The following is a 20,980-nucleotide window of genomic DNA, read 5'->3' on the forward strand; positions in this document are numbered from 1 at the left end:
CCATATCTCCCCCTTATCCCACCCTTATCTCCCCCTTATCCCCCCATATCCCACCCTTATCTCCCCCTTATCCCCCCCATATCCCCTCCCTTATCCCACCCTTATCTCCCCCATATCCCACCCTTATTTCCCCCCTTATCCCACCCATATCCCCCCCTTATCTCCCCCATATCCCCCCTTGTTCCCCCCTTATCTCCCCCATATCCCCCCCCTTATTTCTCTCGTATCCCCCCCTTATCTCCCCCATATCCCACCCTTACCCCCTCCTTGTCCCCCCCTTATCCCCCCCATATCCCACCCTTACCCCCTCCTTGTCCCCCCCTTATCTCCCCCATATCCCCCCCTTATTTCTCTCGTATCCCCCCCATATCCCTCCTTGTCCCCCCCTTATCTCCCCTCCCCAACCCGGGGTCCCCTCCCTCTGTCCCCCCCACAAGTGCGCACGCGCGGTCTCGCCCCGCCCCCTCCCCTTAGCCCCGCCCCCAGCCCCGCCCCCGCTCCCCCTCCCGCCGGCGCTGCGGCCGCTCCGCTCCGAGGCCGCGGCGCGTCCCCGCCATGGCCGCCCGCGCCCCCCGCTTCCCCCCGGCCCCTCCCGCCGCCCGCCGCTCCCCGCCGCGCCCCGCCGCCCTCCCGCTCGTCCTGCTCCTGCTCCTGGCCGGCCCGCTCGGCGGGGCCCGCGGTGAGTGAGCGGCGGCGCCGGACCCGGCCCGCACCGGGCACAACATGGCGGCGCCCCCGCCCCCGCCGTGAGGGGAGCGGGGAGGACCGGGGAGGGGTCGCGAGGGGGAGCGAGGGAGGATGAGGGGAAGCGGCAGGGAGGCGATGCGGGGGGCTGAGGGAGCGGCGGGGAAGGGCCGGGGCCTGCCCGGGCCTGGGGGCGGCCGCGGGGGGCGAGGCCCAGGGCAGGTTTTGGGAAAGGGGCTGAGGGAGGGCTGGGGGTGTGAGGAGGCCCTGAGGAGTTGGGGGGCGGGGAGACACAGGGGTGGGTGTTCCAGGGTGGCGAGGAGGACTGGGAGGGGGGTGGGATCATGGGGTGGGGGAGGCGAGAGGGTTGGAGGGGCCTGGGGGTGCCCCCAAGGCTGCGAGGAGGCCCCGGAGGGGTTCGGGGCGTGGGGAGCTGCGGGTGTTTCAGGGTGAAGGGGAGGATTTGGGGGTGGGAGCCGTGGGGTTAGGGGGTCTGGAGGCAGGGGGCACTCTGAAGGCATCGAGGATGTGTGGTGGATGTTTGGGGGGCTCACAGGGGTGGGTGGTTTGTGTGGAGCACAGCTGGTTTGGGGCTTTCCAAAGGGAACGGGGATGTGTCGGGGAGAGGCAGCAGCAGTTGGGGCTGGGGGTGGCTCCCAGGGCCGGGGGATGCTCTGAAGAGGCCTGTGCTCACCTTGGGAGGAGATCTGGGAGCCTTCAGCCTGGTTTTGGGAGATAAGGATGGAAATTGGGATTTATGGGTTTCACAGAGGGTGGGCTTGGGGGTCTCAGAGGTGTTTTCTGGGCTTGTCACAGAGGTGTGGATCTGCCAGGGGGAGAAGTGCCACCGTGTTGCCGTGGAACTTGTGGAGTTTGTGGCCTCTCCCCATTGTCCTGTGGGCCGTGCTGGGGTGAACTGGGCAGCCCCCCGTGCCCCAGAGGTGGCAGTGTGTCTGTGCCATCCACCCCTCTGCACTTGGGGCTTTTTAAGGAAACCTTTCCATACCCTGAGCTTCTGGACTGGAGCAATTGTAAATATTTGTTTGAAGGGAGGAAGAACTCTTTGTGTTGTTGTTTGCTCTGTTGTTGTTTGATCCTTTTCCTTTCCCTGGCCTGGTTCTGCTGCTCATGGGGGGAAGAGTGAGGGATCATTCTGGGTTTGGGAGGAGAATGAGGAGTCTGCTGCAGGCTTGGGGCAAGCAGAGCATCTCAGCTCCGATTTTAGGAAGGAAATTGATGTGGGATGAGGAAAGACCTGAGTGAGCATCTCCTGGGGACAGAGGACGGGCTGGTGGCCCCTGCCTGTGCTGCCCAGGGCTTCCCAGAGCAGTCCAGCTCTGTGGCCATCAGGGTGAGCACTGTTGTGTAACTCGGGTGCCTGTCCTGACAGGTTCCACTGGGGAATATTTTTCTCCTCCCCAACCTCTCACGGTTTGTGCTCTGCATTCCCACCTGACGGTCGGAGGGTAATAACTCTCTGTGTGTGTGTGTGTGTGTGTGTGTGTGCAGATCTGGGCTTGTTAGAGCACACAAAATGGCTTCACACCTCACCTGGGCAGCAGGTGGGGGTTTACCTGGGAGATCTGGGGGTAGAAATGTGCTTTTGGGAGGAGGGTAGCTGTGTTCTGGTGAAAACCCAGCCTTACAAGGGTGTTTCAGCTCCTCTGTGATAACTGGCAGAGCAGGATCAGATGAGACTCGTGGCACGGCCGTTCTCAGGCATTCGCTTAGGTAAAATATGATGTTTATTAAAAAAAAATCATAATTAATAAACAGGAAAGGGCCAATTGACTGTACAAATCCCCTGGAAACTTGGCGACTGCCGGTGCTTTGATTTTGGGCTGTATGAGTGACTATTGTTTCCGCTCAGTGTGTGCTGAGAGGTTTTGTCCAGTGCAAGGTGTGAGCTCAGCCGGGGCTGGAGGGAGTTGCACTCCTGGAACGAGGTGCAGGATGGCAGGGATCACCCTGGGAATTGTTCTCTGCTCCAGCAGCCATGATGCACGTTTGGTATGCTGGGGCTGCCCTGGCTATTGTGCTTCATACCAGAGATTTAACAGCTACTTATTTCGGGAAGGGCTGGAAAAACATCTGAATTTCTGCAGTGCTGGGAACCTCGGTGTGCCAGTAAACAGTGCACACAACACTCCCCCAGCCCCTTCTTTGAAAAAAAAATAAAGGAAAATAATCCAGGCTCCTTTGCAAAGAGGTGTTGCAGGTCGGCTTTGCTTGAAATAAATCAAAAACCCACCCTGAGGAATAATTTTGGGGCAGCAGATTTTATTATTAACACCTGCTTCAAATATTTACCCAGTTAAATCAGGGCAAACTCTGCGTGGTCCGTAAGTTATATCCTACAACTTTCCAAGAAAGCCTTTCTCTAACTGGAAATTAAAAACAGTGTCCAACAAGCATTCTTGAACCCGTCCAGCTCCTTGGCCAGACAGTTGGGTTGGTTTTTTTTTTTTTCTTTTCCCCTGGATTCCCTGCCAGCAGTGGATGCTCCGGAAATGGCTGTTGCGAAAGGAGCCGAGGCAAACGTCAGTTCTCTCTCAGCAGCAAGCAAAGTTCACTGGGTGGTGACACTGGGAATGTGTCCTGCCCTGAGCAGAGCAGGCAGGGATTGCTTCTGTGTTTTACAGGGGTGAAATTCTGGGTGGGAGCTCCTCCTTGTTTGAGCCCCTGGCTCTCAGCTGCCCTGTGCTTCTCTTTATTTATTTCTGTTCAGCAGAAAAAGAGCCTTCACTGCGCTTTAAATCCTCTTGATAAAGTCATGCTGCTTTTTGTGGCCTTCTTGGAAGTGTGGATTGCTGGATGTGGGAATGCAGACCACATGTTAAACAATGTATTTCCACTCTGGAAATTACCTGAGAGAAGCCAGGATGGGGCTGAAGTCTTGGAACCTTGGTAAACCTGGGCATCAGGTGTGCAGGGTGTTCTTCCCCAGCGCCAGTGTGTGTGGTCTGTTGGCTCCTCAGCTGGTTTCCTGACAAGTGAAAACACAAAATAAGTGTCAGGCCAGAGCCCAGAGAGGGAATGGGGAGCTGGGTGTCCCTTTTCTGGCTGGAAGAGCAACAGCAGAAACATCAAGGCTTCTTCTAATTAACCTCTTAATGATGAGACTCCTGTCAATTCCTTATTTACAATTCATTCAGAAGCTCTTTTGTGTTCCTGGAGTAGATGCAGGGAAAGTTGTGCACTTTAAAGCCACATTCTTCCTCCCTGGTTGGTTTTTTTTTTTTTTTTTTTCCATTTCGTGTGTTTTCTAGTCAGCCCTGCTGCCTTCACGTCAGGTCCAGCCTGTGCCAGGGGACTGCAGCCAGCTCAAAGTTGAGACTCTTACTTGCAACTTGAAATATCCCAGGATAATGCTTGGTTTCTGGATGACTTGCTTTAAAGTGCTTTGTTTTTCATAGTGCTTTGCAGCTAATTTTAACTCCATTTCATGTAGCAGCAGTGGGTCAGTAGATATCATAAGCACCAGCAAGAAGGAAAAGAGAAATGTTTTGGTCCAAAACAGGAGGAGAAATTGGAAGGGAAATGAGATGTAGGGAAGGTGCTCGAGGTGGTGGTGCTGTATCCATGGGAGGACAGATCCCTGCTCGTTTCTCCAGCTCCTGAGTGAGGAAATGGGCAGTGGCAGCATCCAGAGCTGGCCTGACATTGGATTTTGGGGGCAGTGGGTGCAGGAGAGCTGGCCCTGGGGTTTGGAGGGGACACCTGGGGATCACTTTGGACTTGAATTTATCCCAGCAAGGGGTGGAGGGATCCCCACTGGGGACACCAGGCAGGGTGAGTGTGAGTGTGAAGGGGCAGCAGGGTGCTCAGAGGGAGGGAGCACCTCTCCTGTGAGGAGAGGATGGGACAATTGGGATTGTCCAGCCTGGAGAGCAGAAGCTTTGGGCTGACCTGACTGTGGCCTTCCAGTACCTGAAGGGACTCTGCAAGAAAGATGGAGAGAGGCTCTTTACAAGGGCCTGGAGTGCCAGGACAAGAGGGAATGGCTTCCCACTGCCAGAGGGCAGGGTTAGGTGGGATTTTGGGAAGGAATTTCTCCCTGTGAGGGCGGTGAGGCCCTGGCACAGCATGCCCAGAGAAGCTGGGGCTGCCTCTTCTCTGGAAGTGTCCAAGGCCAGGCTGGAGAGGGCTTGGAGCATCCTGAGACAGTGGAAGATGTCCCTGTCCATGGCAGTGGGGTGGAACAAAATGAGCTTTAAGGTCCCTTCCAACCCAAGCCATTCCAGGATTCCATGATAACATAATGGAAAGTAAATCTTGTTTTTGAAAGCCTTCATCAGATGGCTCCGTGTCCCTCATCATTGCCTCAGGAAAGGGAGCTGCTTGTTTCCTTGGAGCTCTGTCCCTTTATCCAGCTGAACAAGGAGCACACAGGGACTCCTGGGCACACCTGGGCTCCCTCACCACGAGGGAATGGATGTTGTTCCTGACCCTGTGTGATACAGGTTGCTCTTTATTTTGGCACAGCACAGAGCCAGACACTACAGGTATTTCTTTCTTCCAAGCATGTTTACACACGTCCCTCCCCATTAAAGCATCCAGAGAAGCAGCAGAGCTGCAAAGCCAATTGTTCCCCATTTCTCTTGCTGCTGCAGCATGAAACTGGTGCTCCCAGAGTGGGGCTCATTAAGTTTGGTGCTGCACAAAGACACAATGAACTGCAGCTCCTGTTCCAGAGCCTTGCAAAGGCTCAAAGTCAGGGGAGTCATTCTTTCATCCTCAATTCAAACTGTTGAAAAAGAACAGCAGCTACAATCCCTGCAAAAAATCTGTTTATCTGGTAAATACGTGGGTGGTTATTGGCAATTTTACCAATGATCATCTTCAGGTTAATTATCCTCATACATATTGATCAGGTAGAGTTCAGCCCTGAGAAAATGGCATCTTTCTTAGGCACAGCTTTAGGAGATGCTGGAAAATGTATTCCAAAAGGTGGTTAACACCATTGCAGGAGATTCTGCTGTGAAACTTTCCCCTGTCTAGCTGCAGAGACATCTTGACACATGCAACTCCGTGTGAGAATAAATATGTGCAAAATGAGCTCGGAGAGTTGCTGGGAAAGGAGGAGAAATGTTCTTTGCCTGTCAGAGCTCAGTGTTTGAGTCTCCCTGGAGCATAGAGCTCAAATCTGCAGCCCCCCACCTGTTTGTTTGGATCCATTTTGGGAATACAGGTTGTTTTTAATGGGGGGATTTGGAGAGAGAGAGACAGCCCTTGATTTTTTCCTCTTTTCTGGTTAATGCAGGGGGATATGGACACCTCTGTGCCCCAGGATCCTTTCAGAGCTGGGGCTGTAACCCAGCTCGTGGGGAGCAGAAGAAGCTCTTGGGCTTGAAGGAGTCAAACCCTGGGTTGGGCTGGTGGAGGATTGAGGAGAGGTCACTCAGCACTGCCAATAACAAAAAAAAAAAAAAAAAGTGTTTATTGTCAGTCTGAGTGACCTCTCAGGTTTTGGGGAAAAGCAGTGAGGCCCAGCCTCAGATCAAATCACAGCAAGGTTTGCTCCAACCTGCTCCATCCCTCCAGTGAGAACAAAGCTTTTCTTGCACAGGATCTGCAGCTGAACGTTGGGCTTGTTCAGGGGATTTGGGAACCTCGTGGGAAGCAGAAGCAGCTCTTGGGCTTGAAGGAGTCAAACCCTGGGCTGGTCTAGTGGAGGATTGAGGAGAGGCTACTCAGCACTCCCAATAAATAATATTTTTTGTTTATTGTCAGTCTGAGTGACCTCTCAGGTTTTGGGGAAGAGCAGTGAGGCCCAGCCTCGGATCGAATCACAGCAAGGTCTGCTCCAACCTGCTCCATCCCTCCAGTGAGAACAAAGCTTTTCTTGCACAGGATCTGCAGCTGAACGTTGGGCTTGTTCAGGCAGTGTCTCTGGAGGGCTGGGCAGGGCTCTGGTGTCGGTGTGGGGAGCAGATCAGGCAGGCTCAGCTCCAGCTCCAGCCCCAGCTCCGCTCGCACCTTCCCCGCCACCCAGCTCTGGGAGCTGCTCTTTGTTTCCCTTCACCCCATCTATTTCCTTCAGCCCAGGCGGGTTTTTTATTAAGTAGATTATATGTTTGGCTCAATAGGAGCTTTTCTTCCCCAAGGAAAAAGAATGCTGTTGGCATGAAAAATCCTTTTATCCACTCCTGTCTCCTGCTTTGCCCCGGCTGCTCTGAGAGCACCCAGGAGATGCCAGCGGGGGCTCTGCTTCCCTGCCCACCTTCTGTCCCCCACCCAAGGGAAACAACAGCTGCTTTTTCCTGGCTTCTCATAAGTTTCTGATAGAAGAATTTGCCTTTCTAGTTAAGCAAACTGGAGTTACTGGACTCGCATGAGTTGCTCTGTAATTTTCCTCTGCCAGGAGCTTCCCAGTGAGCCCCGGTGCAGACAGGCCTTTCCTCCCTGGCACACACAGAAAATTGGAGAGTTCCTGCCTGCAGCCTGGAGGTTCTGGCCAACAATACCTGGAAAGCCCCTCAAGGGTCTCTGATGAGAGGTGGAGAGAAGGACAGTGTGTGCTGAAGGCTCCGTTCTCTTTGTTCTAGCTGCTCTCTGGCCACGGGGATTTTTGAGGTGCAAACGTAAGAATTAAAGTTAAAAAAGAGCAGTTGTCTCAGAGGGAGAGCAGGGTGAGGTGAAGCCGTGGGGCATCCCCCTCCTTTAGCAGGAAATTTTGGCTTTCTGCACAGAACAGATAAGGATCTCACTCTGTCTCCAAGCTGGGGCTCTGGTATCATACCTTGCAGGTAAACTGATTTTTTTGTTGTTGTTTTTTAATCCTACAAATGAGACTGAGCAGACACGACCTGCTTCTCTGCTTTCCCTCTCAAAGGCATGCTCAGTTTCAGGCCAGATAATTCACTCAGAAGTTTACAAAACCAGTTTTATTAGTGCATTGAAGTGTTTTGTTTGCTTTGTAGCTTCTGGAAGCAAAACTGCCACAGCCTAAATCTTGGAATTGAGACCTCAAAAATGAGTCTAACAGGAACAAAGTTCAGTTTTGTTGTATCTAAATCAAACTGAAAAGAACCTACACAGTGAAATGTGTGTGGGTTAAATGTTTTTAATTTGTACCTCGAGCTTTTGATAAGTAATAAGGGAGATGCTTTAAAAGACCATTTCCTTTTAAGTAGACATGAAGGCAGGAATGTGCCCTGGGTGCTCTTTGCCATCTTAGATTTTCATAAAATCTCCTTTATCACCAACCTTTGTTCCCTCAAGTGTATGTATTTTTCAGAATTGTCTCTTCTGCACTCTGCTGACCATGGGAAAACACTGATCTTGGAGCTGTTTGAAGTGCATGTTAGTGGAGGATTTTTTTCCTTTCATTATAACATTTCCTCTCAAAATCTTCAGAATCTATGGGTGTTCTCCACCCTTCTCAACACAGATCAGTCTTCCCTGTCCATTTTCTGTCCCATGTCCCTTTTCTCTGTCCTGTGCACCTGGTAGGAGGCTCCATTTGCTCACGATGCTTTTTAAAGGTGTCTCACTCAACAGCTCTTCAGCTTTTCATCACAGAGTTACAGAATCATGAAATATCCTGAGCTGGAAAGGGCCCACCAGGATCATCCAGTCCAATTCCTGGTCTTGTGGAGACATCTCAAAATCCCACCCTGTGCATCCTTGAGATCAGTGTCCAAACACTCCTGGCAGCCTCAGGGCAGTGCCCAGCACCCTCTGGGGGAAGAACCTTTCCCTGTACCCATCCTAAACTCTCCTGACACAGCTCCAGCCCTTCCCTTGGCTCCTGTCACTGGCTTTTCACTGCAGTTTGGATCTGTTGATTCCAAACTAACCAGCACCCACACTGAGCCCATCTGAAAGAGCTCACAACAGCAGCTGGAAAAGGAGGAGCAGCATCCAGAGAGAATTAAGTGAATAGTAATGCAATTACCCTGATTGATTTACCCAGCTCTCTGGGATAAGGGCTAATGGGTGTCTTCCTCCTGAAGGTGCCCTGAGTAAATCAGGAGCAGCTTGTTTTTCATTAAGCTTAGGGGTAAAATGGCCCCACACACAAGTGTTGGGGGTGACTTTGTGTGTGACTTTAGACTGAGAGGATTTCGATCGGCCTGGGCAGAGTTAACTGTGGCACTTGTATCTTTTAAAACCCTTCTTCACACCCTCCCTACCTGAAAGCCCATTGCTGCAGCGGGTAAGGACATGTTTTGGATTCCCTCTGGGAAGGCTGGGAGAGCTGATGAAAGCTGGTGAAAACCCAGCGTGCTGCTAAACAAGCCCCACCCTTCTTCATGACATTGTTGGATTCCTCTTTGTTCCCAAGGATGGCAAGGCCTGGAGATTTGCTTACAGTTTTTCAGGCAGCTTGAGAAAAGTACAGTGACAGCTGGGAGGTGGAAAAATGTGGGAATCTGCCTCAGAGTTTCTCCTTCTCTTTATCCAAATAATCTTCGTGGAGAGCAGGCAAAAAGCCAGGAATTTATTTGACCCAAGGTAGTGTCTGGGATCAGGAAAGCAGTTATTAAATAAGTGGCTGATCTAGCTGGGTGTGCACGCCTGGCTCGTGCAGTCGGCTGGGATTGGGTTTGCTTTGGCCTCTGCCAGCTGCTGCCCTGAGCTGAGGTGGTCTTTCCTTGCCAGCCCACATTAGGCAGCTCCAGGGAGCCTGGACAGTCAGCCCAGGTGGAATCAGGTCAGTCAGTTTTGAGTAATTTTTGGGTTTGGGTTGAGTCTGAGCCGAGGTTGGGCTGGGAGGGGATCGCGGTCGGTTTGCAGGGATGGTTTGGGTCATGGCTGGTGTGATTGCAACAGGGGCAGGCAAAGGGCTGCCTGGACAGGCACCTCCTGGAAAGGCTCCTCTGCCTCCACACTCTGTTTCATGCTGAAATTGGATTCTTGCAGGTCTGGAATACTGAGTGTGACCTGTGCTGTTTGCAGAGCCGGTTCTTCCACAGCTTGAGAACGGCTCTTGAAATGGAGAATTTAAAGAAGGTTTCCTCTCGTTCGAGCTTTTGCTCTCTGTGGGTTTTAAGGAGTTGATCTTGTTTTGATTTCAGCTTTGACATGTCTGTGCTCTGACTGCAAACAAGCCAACTCCACGTGTGAGACGGACGGTGCCTGCATGGTCTCAGTGTTCAACCTGGACGGTGTCAAACACCACGTGCGGACCTGCATTCCTGAGGCCAAACTGATTCCTGCTGGGAAACCCTTCTATTGTCTGAGTTCAGAGGATCTGCGTAATACTCACTGCTGCTACTCCGATTTTTGCAACAAAATTGATTTAATGGTTCCCAGTGGTAAGTCGAGAGTGAGATAAATCATGTGTTTGAAGTGGGAGGAGAGGAGCTGTCTGTTTGGGGTTGGGAATTTGGAGTTCTCGGCCCTGTTTTCACTTCTTCCCTTCAGTTGCTGCATGAACTTGAGCGCTGGGTTTATTTCCTTCATCTGTAAAGTGGAAATAACAAACTACTTCAAATTCAAATGGGAATGTGTGTGTTCCCTTTGTCACTGAGCTGGCCCTGCCTTTATCAGCTGGTCTTGCTTCTCTTCCAAGACTCCAAAGCTTTTCAGTGCTGAGAAAAATTAGAGGAACATTGCAGCAGCTTCAGAGCAAAGTGTGTGGGGAGGAAGGTGCCGTGTTCAGAACACATGCAGGGGAAGGAGCCCTGCCTCTGAGTGAGGGTGTGGGAAACTTCTGCTTCTCATCCCTGGGACAGAGAGGGCATGTGGTGCTTCCTCACACCTCCTACTTTCTGTTTTGGGCTGGTTTTTAGTGGGTGCTGGGAAGACTGCAGAGTCATTTTCCTTGGGAGCAGTGGGGAGGTCTCATCTGTGCTCAGAACAACAAATAATTGTCGTCAGGTACAAGTTCACTGATTGTTGCAGGGTGAAAGGGAAAGAGGGAGCAGGGAGCCCTGGCCCAGTGGTCGAGTTCAAATGGAAGGTGAACTGCAGACTGTTCTGGAAAATCAGCCCAGAATCCACTCCTGTTTAAGAGTGAATGAACTGATCCCACAATTGCAGCTCCATCTTCTTTTTGGGCTTTCAGCTGCATTTTGCCTGCCTGATGATCAGTCCCACCTTAACACTGTTATTTAATGTGTCCTCAGGCTTGCCCAGACTCTAAGAAAGCAGTAAAACACACAGAAGTCCTCAAAGCAATGATAATTTTCTCAAAATGCCTGTTTCTCTCCTCCCTTTCCTCCCAAGGACACCTGAAAGACAACGAGCCCCCGTCGAGCTGGGGTCCCGTGGAGCTGGTGGCGGTGATTGCCGGGCCCGTGTTCCTCGTGTTTGTTGTCATGATCATTGTGGTTTTTGTGTTCCACCACCACCAACGGGTCTATCACAACCGCCAGAGGCTGGACATGGAGGATCCTTCTTGTGAAATGTGCCTTTCCAAGGACAAGACCTTGCAAGATCTGGTCTATGATCTCTCCACCTCCGGCTCTGGCTCAGGTATTGTGAGATGGTGGGACGTGACCAGTGAGAACTTGCAGTTGTCTCTTTGGGCTAGTGGTGGCCACAGCTTTGCCACAGCAGTGAGGTTGCTGCCTCAGAGCCTGTTCAGGGGGTCTGTCATGAGGAACTTGAAGGGATGTTTACATTCAGTCGTGTGGTGGTCTCATTTTTGTTCAGGTAGGAGCAATAGTTAAACTCCTTAACTGCAAGAGCAAACAGCTGCATCTGTTCCCAGTTTAGCCTTGGAACAGGATTTGTGTTGGAAGCAGCCATTAACTGCTAACCTGTGTGTTGTTGGCTTTCAGAGGAGAATGCAGGGTGTCACCTGCATCAAAGCTGCAGGAAAATGGGGAAGATCCCAGCAGATCAACATTTCACAGTGCAAACAGTGCATTTGCACAGCCCATTTCACCCAAAGAACCCTTGGGCCTTCCCAGGTGGATGATGTGCAGTGTTGGAAAGGAATCCCCAGAATAGATGGAAAGTCACTGTTTAGTGGTGCCTTGAACTAGGAAGGTAGTTGGGTTAAAGAATATATGGGATTCTGCAGCAGATGGAAACTGTAGGAAAATCCACAGAGGCAGAGAATGTCACAACCTGATATTTGACCAGGGAATAAACCTTCAGCAGCACATCTGCTGCTATATATAAAATATTTGGCATCTCTTCTATGCATGCTGTGGGCAGGTGAGCTCAGTGCTTTCTGTAAGCAATTAACAGTGATGTTGGGACTCCTTTCTTAAGATAAATTTGGGGGGTTTCTGCTTTTGAGCAGAAACTGACTTCAATTTCCATTTTTTGCATATTAAGGCTGCAGTTCCTTTCATCTGTCATGGAGCAGAAGTTCCCCAACTGCTCCATGCTGGATCTCTGCTTCAAAGCAAAATGCAGATGCTGCCCAAGCAGTGGCACATCCCACACAGGAGCTGCCACCATTCCCTGGGTTGGGTCTTGCTCATGCTCCCACTTGTTATCAAATGTAGAGCCTGCTGGGTTTGAGGACATTCTTCACCCTCGGAGGTTTCAGGAGGTTTTTTTGCTACCACAGTGTAGGAATGTGCCCCCTGTTGACAGAGTGACCAAATCATCCTTTGTCTCCTTAAAAAGGAAAAAAAGCCCAGAAGTTTCTCTCCTCAATTAGCAAAGAAGACACCTCATAGGACCTGAGGGACTTCACCTCAAACTTAAGGATTGGACAGGAGCCAAAAAGTCCCACCTGAGCAATTCACTAGAAAAAGAAGAGAACAAAGGAACTAATTGCTTTTGTGGGGTGTTTTACCAAGAGCAAGGACCTCTTGCACCTGGCTCAGGTTTTCTCTATAAAGAGCTTTGTTATTTTGCCTTTTATTAAAACTTTTCTGTTTCCAACACCACCACAGAAACCATCCTGCTGATTTTATGCCATCTGAGGTGGCTGAGCTATCTTGGGTGTGAAATAAATCTCCAAGATCTTATGAGACCTGGCTGGAGGAGACCTTCTATCAGCACAGGGATTCATTCCTTCCATTCCTTGTCCCCAGGCCTGCCTCTGTTTGTCCAGCGGACGGTGGCTCGGACCATTGTCCTTCAGGAGATCATCGGCAAGGGCCGCTTTGGGGAGGTGTGGCGGGGCAGGTGGCGCGGGGGGCGACGTGGCCGTGAAGATCTTCTCGTCTCGTGAGGAGCGCTCGTGGTTCAGGGAGGCAGAGATCTACCAAACCGTGATGCTGAGGCACGAGAACATCCTGGGATTCATTGCTGCAGATAACAAAGGTAAGAGTGCCTGGGGCTTCACCACTGAGCAGCCAGTTCCAGTGCCTCATCACCCTTTCCAAGAAGTTTTCTCTAATATCCAATCTAAACCTTCCCTGGTGTAACTTTTGGCCATTTCCTCTGGTCCTGTTGCTTGTTACCCCACCTGGCTCCATCCTCTTGTCAAGAGGTTAAACAGCATGAGCCTCCTTTTCTTCAGGTGGAGCCCTCCAGCTCCCTCAGCTGCTCTTCAGAAGTTACCCACTCCCTCCCAGCTCCATTGCCCATCTCTGGTCACATTCCAGCACCTCCATCCTCCTGTCAAGAAGTTGAACAGCATGAGAAGGTCCCTCCTGAGCCTCCTTTTTTTCAGGTGGAGCCCTCCACCTCTCTCAGCTGCTCTTCAGAAGTTACCCACTCCCTCCCAGCTCCATTGCCCATCTCTGGTCACATTCCAGCACCTCCATGTCTTTCTTGTCATGGGGGACTAAAGCTGATTAAGTCTCTGGGCCTCTACACTGCCCAAAACTGACCCCAGATTTCGAGCTGTTGCCTCACCAGTGCCTGGCACAGGGGGAAAGTCACTGCTCTGGTCCTGCTGGCCACACTATGATTTGAGCCATTTCTTACTTGCCCCTATTGAGCTGCAGCCTTACTCAGCAGCTCTGCTCTGTCCCCAAAACACATGGAATGCTCAGTGGCCATTCCTGGATCTGCCTGAGCTCCATCTCTTTCCTGTTGCAGATAATGGGACGTGGACCCAGCTGTGGCTCGTGTCTGACTACCACGAGCACGGCTCTCTCTTTGATTACCTGAACCGCTACACGGTGACCATCGAAGGCATGATCAAGCTCGCCCTGTCTGCTGCCAGCGGGCTGGCCCACCTGCACATGGAGATCGTGGGCACTCAGGGTAAAAGCTACACTGGGAATTCTTGAGGGGAGATAAAGCAGCATTGCTGAAAGGAGCTGATGTGCTGTGCAGCAAACCCTGCCTGAGTCAGCCCGGCTTCATCTGGTGGTTATCGAGCAGAAATAGAGCGATTGCTTTGGCTGGCTGTGAAGTGGGTTAACCTGGCGCTCGCTCCCAGGAGTTATATCACCATTTCACATCCCATCCTAAAATTGGCGCTGCCTGGGTGGGATGTGAGCACAGGCAGAAGCAGAATCACAAACTCCTGACGTCGGCACCTATGCTGGGATGTGGAGTTTACATCCCTCTTGAGGCCTCTGCGTGCCACTGCATCAGAGGCGCCTCCAAAGCACGACTGGAGCCTTTCCCTGCTCTGTTCCTTATGAACCTAAACAGGAAAAAGTGTTGCAACAGCGGGTTTAACGCCCTGAAATCCGCTTCTGCCTCTGTGCCAGTTCAACAAATGGATTTCCCCAGCTTGACCCTTGCTGCTTTTTATTTTTGCTCTGCTAGGAAAACCTGGGATTGCTCACAGAGACCTGAAATCCAAGAACATTTTGGTGAAGAAGAACGGCACGTGTGCCATCGCTGACCTCGGCCTGGCCGTCCGGCACGACTCCGTCACGGACACGATCGACATCGCCCCCAACCAGAGGGTTGGAACCAAACGGTAGGAAAATGCTTGTGAGGGCATTGGGGTGGCTGGAAATGCCTGAGCTGCGGGTTGAGCACTGGGGGAATTCTCTGAGTTTAGCGTTTCCCAGTGTCTTGCAGCGTGTTTTGTGCCCGATTTGATGCCAAAGGGATGGTCCAGGGTCACCACACTGGGGGATGTGGGCCAACCATGTAAACCTGGCCCAGGAGCTCATTGAATACATGACAACAAGCTTGGCCTCACTAAAGCCTTTGGCACCTTCTGGTGGGAGCCTGATTTAGTTTTGGGACATTTCTAGTCTTTTCCCATCTTGCTGTTGTTCTTGAGTTATTTTCTTCTTAAGATCACGGGGCCCAGTTCTGTTCTGACAGTAGCTGTGCCAAGCAGAGCTTTTTCTTTTTTCTTTTCATTTACTGTCTTCCAGAGAATTCCCTCTCAGAATGAAAATGCTTTTCCTTTCTCTGTGCAGATACATGGCCCCAGAAGTCTTGGATGAAACCATCAACATGAAGCATTTTGATTCATTTAAATGTGCTGATATCTACGCCTTGGGCTTGGTCTACTGGGAGATTGCCCGAAGGTGCAATGCAGGAGGTAAAATATGTGTGCCTGGGCCAGTGGCCATGCTTGCTCCTGGGTCTCCCAACCTTGGGGTTCCATTGATCAGGTGTCTGGGAGGTTTGAGGGAGAGCAGGGCTGTTGGAGGACATGTCCCTGTGTGTTGTCACCTAGGGAGGTAACAGAAGTGACCACAGACGTAACAGAAATGACCACAGAGGTAACAGAAATGACCACACTAAGCCCAGCCAGTGCTGGCTGAAGGGTGTTGGTGCTCCCAGTGGTGGCTGGTGTTCCTCTGGATGGATTTTCAGGAAATGGTGGTGCTGACTGGAGGGGTACTCCCCAGATCAGTATAAATGTCTTGGCACGTGCAGCTGCAGCATCATCCCACGTGTGACAGTCCCACTGCTGTGGAGGTTCAGTGACCCTGGCGCCTTGCTGGGAGGTGTTGATCCCAGCCTGCTGACTCCGTTCCAGTTTAGGCAGCTGCATTTTATTTCCCTGAATTTTTCTTGTTAGCTCCAATTCCAGATTCTTCATTTCTGTTCTAAATAACTGCAAAGTGTTGACGCATCTCAGCAGTGAGTCATGGAGCCCAAACCTCTCTCCGTCTGTCTTTAGCAAGCACAGTGGCCACGGTCCCTGTTCCCTGGAATTTGATTTTTCCTGCTCTGTTTTTCAGGTATCCATGAGGAGTATCAGCTTCCCTACTACGACCTTGTGCCCTCTGATCCCTCGATTGAGGAGATGCGGAAGGTTGTGTGTGACCAGAAATTGCGGCCAAACATCCCAAACTGGTGGCAGAGCTATGAGGTGAGGTCTGCTTTCATCTCCATGTCCCCTTCCTCTCCTGTGAGGAAAGGCTGAGAGAACTGGGATTGTCCAGCCTGGAGGACAGAAGCTTTGGGGTGACCTGATTATGTCCCTGCAGTATTTGAAAGGAGTCTGCAAGAAAAAGGGGGGGAGAATCTTTACAAGGAGTTCCAGGACAAGAGGGGGTGGTTTCCTGCTGCCAGAGGGCAGGGTTAGGTGGGATATTGGGAAGAAATTCCTCCCTGGGAGGGTGGTGAGGCCCTGGCACAGGATGCCCAGAGAAGCTGGGGCTGCCTCTTCCCTGGAAGTGTCCAAGGTTGGATGGGCCTTGGAGCAACCTGGGATAGTGGAAGGTGTCCCTGCCCATGGCAGGGCATGGAATGAGATGGGCTTTAGGGTCTCTTCCAACTCAAACCATTCTGTGATTCCCCCAGGATGAGGTAACAAGTACTGTAAGGTGCGCTCTGATTTTGGGGGATGTGGAGGCTGTGTCAGTGCCCAGGCAGAGCAGCAGCCTGGCAGACCCACGTGGGCTCAGGGGAAGAGCAGGGCACTGACATTTGCTCTTGTTTCTTGCCCAGGCACTACGGGTGATGGGCAAGATGATGCGAGAGTGCTGGTACGCCAACGGAGCAGCTCGGCTCACTGCCCTGCGCATTAAGAAAACCCTCTCCCAGCTCAGTGTCCAGGAAGATGTGAAAATTTAAGCTCTGAGCCTCAGCAGGAGGAAACTGCACAGGAGCTGCTGTGCTAGAGTAGACATGTGATGGAGGCCTACCTCGTGTTTCAGCCCAACCTACTGCTACAACCAGACAGCGGGACCTGCAGGCTGCTAGGCAGGGGGACGGAGCCTACGGAACCGCTCTCTTCCCTGCTTGGGTATGAAACAATCCAAAACCTTTTGTGATCACCTCCTGAGAGCGTGGAGACTTGAGAGGGACTTCACCCGAGGGATCTCAGCCATGATCGTAACTCTTTGTTCCTTTCAAGGAAATCCCTGTAAAGTTCAGCGTGCGTTGAGCACCCATTGGTGGGGTCGGAGCCAGCCCCGGGTGCTCGGTGCCGGGAGTGGGAAGGGAAAGGGAAAGTGTTCTTGCCGTACTCTCGAGGATTTTTCCAGGGACTGGCACGTTAATGCAGAAAAAGCAAAACAAATGGTGCTCTCTTCCAAGAGGCTGAGCCAGAACAGTTGTATCAGCTTCACAAAACCGTTCTCCCTCCTTTTCTTAAGCTTGAAAAACAAAAGTCCAAGTGGGCGCCCCGGTGGGCGCCCGGTGTCTGCATGCGCGAGGTGCGCGTGTCCCCGTGCCTGGTCATCTCCTCATAGCCGTGCGGTGTCTGCCCGTGGGTGGCTCATCTCTGTCCGTGCTTCCTGTGCATGTGCAAATCTCGAGTGTCCCGTTTGTGAGCTGTTGCTGGTGCTCTCCGTGCTGAGTCGTGAGCGTCGTGGAGCTTTGGACAGGCTGCTGCAGAGCGGATCCCCGGCTCCCCGATGGGCGCCGCGGCCGCGCCGACTCCGCCGCCGGCTGCCACAACGTCCCATCAGGTTGCCTCACTGCCACCCCCTTCCTTTTTTTAAGACAAAACGAAAAGGAGGAACTGAGAATCACTCCTGGAACCCAGGTTTTTTTTGTCTTGAGCCCCCGGGGTTTGTAATTCTGGCTAGCGGGGAGCTGAGTGGTGTCAGAGGTGGAGCGGGCGCTGTGGGGGAGTGCAGGACTCTGTTCTCCTGGGAACACAATTCCCAACTCCACCACCCAGGCAGATTTCTGGGGGTCTGGTGATGATGCAGCGCTGCAGGCTGGGGACAGAGTGGCTGGACAGTGGCCAGGCAGAAAGGGGCTTGGGGGTACTGGTTGGCAGCTGACTGAGCGTGAGCCAGCAGTGTGTCCAGGTGGCCAAGAGAGCCTGGACCAGGGATGGTGTGGCCAGCAGGAGCAGGGAGATCATTCCTCCCCTGTACTTGGCACTGGTGAGGGCACACCTCGAGTGCTGTGTCCAGTTCTGGGCCCTCAGTTTGGGAAGGAGATTGAGATGCTTGAGCCTGTCCAGAGGGGGCAACGAGGCTGGAGAGGGGCTGGGAACACAAACCCTGCAAGGAATGGGGATGTGAGGAGCTGGGGGTGTTCAGCCTGGAGAAAAGGAGGCTCAGGAGAGACCTCATCACTCTCTACAACTCCCTGAAAGGTGGCTGTGGCCAGGTGGGGTCTCTGCTCCCAGGCAGCCACTGACAGAACGAGAGGACACAGCCTTAAGCTGTGCCAGAGGAAGTTTAGCTTGGACATAGGAAAAAATTCTTCACTGAAAGAGTGATTGGGTACTGGAATCATCTGCCCAGGGAGGTGGAGGAGTCACTGTCCCTGGACATGTTTGTGAAAAGACTGGGCATGGCACTCAGGGCCATGGTTTAGTTGATGAGGAGGGGTTAGGTTAGGTCATAGGTTGGACTTGATGATCTCAAAGGTCTTTTCCAGCCTGGCTCATTGTGTGATTCTGTGCTCTGCACCTCCCAGAGGCGCTGGGCAGGGTCTGACAGCAGGCGTGGGTTGGGAAATCAACATCCATCTTTTTCATATAGGTGTATAAATATCTCCTAATGTGGAAGTGGCTGTGTCTCCGTGTGGGGTGGGGGGATCTGCATGGGTTTTCTTTTCATTCACCAGGTGAGGGAGAGGTGGGGTGACTACAGAGACTGTGGAAGTGAGGGCTGTGGCTGCCCTGATGGCTTTGGCAGTCAGGAGGAGCCGTGGTGTGGAGGTCAGGTCAGTGTCTGCAGTAGAGAACTCTGAAGCCATAACTTTTAACTGGAGTGGTTTTGATTATTATTATTTTTTTAATTATTATTGTTGTTATTATTATTATTATTATTGTTGTTTTCTGGGAGGGTCTGGATTTTAACTTTTTTGAATATTGTTAATTCTTTCTAAGAGCAGAAAAACAATCTCTAATTATTACCTCTTGACCTGTTGGTTTGTAAAGAAATCACTGCAAAAAAAAAAAAAAAAAGAAAGAAAAAACCAAATGCACAGCTCGATTTACACTGGAACTGTTTCTACTCTGACCTTGCTCCTGCTCTCTAAGGTGAGGTTTCATCTCTGCTCTGGCTGCCAGGGTTGTCTTTATTTCAGTCCCTCTGTTCTTGCTGTCTGTCCCTGTCCGTGTGTCCCTCCCCCCGATTCCCCGTGTGTCCATGACCTTGTACAAAGTGAGGAGTGGGTTTTGAATCATGTTAGGAGCTGGTTTGCACCCCCCAAGGAGGTTTTGGGAGTGTGGATCTGCCCTGGGGGCAGGGCTGGGGCTCCCCTGTCCCCTCCCAGCTTGTCCTGAGTCATCTCAGCCAGAGCTTCCCAGCTGCACAAGTCCCTTAAACCTGAGTTTAGGAGCCAAGGGGGCACCTGCAAGCCCTGAATGCAGTTAAACCTGGACTTGGAAGCTGAGAGGGGCACTTGAAGCCCTAAATGCCAGTTTAACTCAGTTAAACCTGGACTTAGAATCTGAGGGAGTCACTTGCAGGCCCTAAAAGTCAGTTTAACTCTGTTAAACCTGGACTTAAAAGCTGAGAGGGGCACTTGCAGGCCCCAAATGTAGGTTTAGCCCAGTTAAACCTGGACCTGGAAGCTGAGGGGGGCACTTGCAAACCCTAAATGTCAGTTTAACTTAGTTAAACCTGGACTTAGAATCTGAGGGAGTCACTTCCAAGCCCTAAATATCAGTTTAACTCTGTTAAACCTGGACTTGGAAGCCGAGAGGGGCACTTGCAAGCCCCAAATGTAGGTTTATCCCAGTTAAACCTGGACTTAGAAGCCAAAATGTCAGTTTACCCCAGTTAAAGCTGGACTTGGAAGCCGAGGGGGGCACTCGAAGCCCTAAATGTCAGTTTACCCCAGTTAAAGCTGGATTTAGAAGGCAAGGGGGGCACTTGAAGCCCTAAATGTCAGTTTACCCCAGTTAAAGCTGATTTAGAAGCCGAGGGGGGCACTGGGAGCCCTGGGCACTCCCAGGCCGTTGGAGCAGAGCCGGGCTGGGAGCTGGGCAGGGCAGAGGGGCCTGGCACAGCTCTGGGTACTGCAGGCTCCCCCCTGGCACTCCCCTCGGTGCCAGCAGCTCTGAAACTCGCACTGAACTCGCCCCCTCCAACTGTAGCCACACTGCACCTGCCTCAGCGCCAAACCAAACAGGGCTCAGGAGGGGAAGGATTTTAGGGAAAGCCTCGTTTCCCTGAAAGGAGAGATGGATGGGGAAAAGCCAGCAGGAACCAACGCTGACCATGTAGCATTTTCACAGCACTTTTCATGCAAACCGGTGCCCGGGGGCGCCAGTGCTTGCCGAGCTGACTGAGCACGTGGGAATTGCTGCCTGCCTCCAAAAAGTTGCAGCAGCTCTGGGGAAAAAAAAATAAAAAAAAATAAAAAACCAAGCAGCATTCCAGGCAGTTCCGAGGGGAAGCAGGTGCAGGACAAGGAGGGGGGGTCCATCAGCGGTACGTGGCTGCAGGACAGAACTCTTGGTACTTCTCTGCCCCTTTGATTTGTTTGGTTTTGTACATTTTCTTAGCAAAGGACTGTAAGAAAATAGCCACTTAGCCACTTTACCTCTTCAGTATGCAAATGTACATACGGTGTAAGATAGGAAATCTTTTGTTTAATATAAAACCAGGCTGTCGATTTCTGCTGTACATTATTAAAAGGTTGTTTTATTCACGTGAGGTGTTGCAATCTCAGTTCACTGGGAGGGGTGGGAATTGGAGGGTCCCTCAGAGAGGGGTTGGGGGGGAAAGGTTCGTCCCTCACAGCTAAAATAATCTCTTTAGGAATCCTGATCAAAACATTTTAATGTTGAATATTCCCATTTTTAGTGAATATGCAGCTTCCAACACCCGCCAAAGGAGTGCAGTGGAGGTGAGACAAAGAGGTGGCAGGTGGGATTTTCCACCCATGCAGGGATGAGCAGCTCAACTTGGGGCTCCCACTCTGGGGCCAGGCACAGAGCAGGGGTCACAGAGGATAAAAACCCTGGAGATCCCCTCAGAGCATCCCTGGGGGTGTGGTGGGTACAGTGGGCACCTCCCTGGGGCATCCCCGAGCCTCCACGTGCACCCACAGCCTCAAGGAAAGATAAATCCCACAACAAACTACCCCGTGCCCCTACAAAATCCTGTTTGCTCCGAGGGTAAATGGTGCTGCATGAACTGCCCCT

At 51.8% G+C, this 20,980-nt stretch overlaps 1 protein-coding gene across 1 annotated transcript; it reads left to right on the top strand.

Moving 5' to 3' along the window:
• Positions 1–523: 523 nt before the first annotated feature.
• ACVR1B (activin A receptor type 1B) lies at positions 524–18,806 on the top strand. Its single transcript, XM_064401012.1, is given in 10 exon segments — positions 524–679; positions 9,708–9,947; positions 10,861–11,109; positions 12,633–12,733; positions 12,735–12,864; positions 13,588–13,755; positions 14,269–14,425; positions 14,880–15,004; positions 15,654–15,784; positions 16,366–18,806. Coding segments are annotated over 10 exon segments (1,551 nt in total). The 5' UTR covers positions 524–555; the 3' UTR covers positions 16,492–18,806.
• The last annotated feature ends 2,174 nt before the right edge of the window (positions 18,807–20,980 follow it).

Source organism: Passer domesticus, chromosome 31 (assembly GCF_036417665.1).
Source record: "Passer domesticus isolate bPasDom1 chromosome 31, bPasDom1.hap1, whole genome shotgun sequence".
Taxonomy (NCBI): Eukaryota; Metazoa; Chordata; class Aves; order Passeriformes; family Passeridae; genus Passer; species Passer domesticus.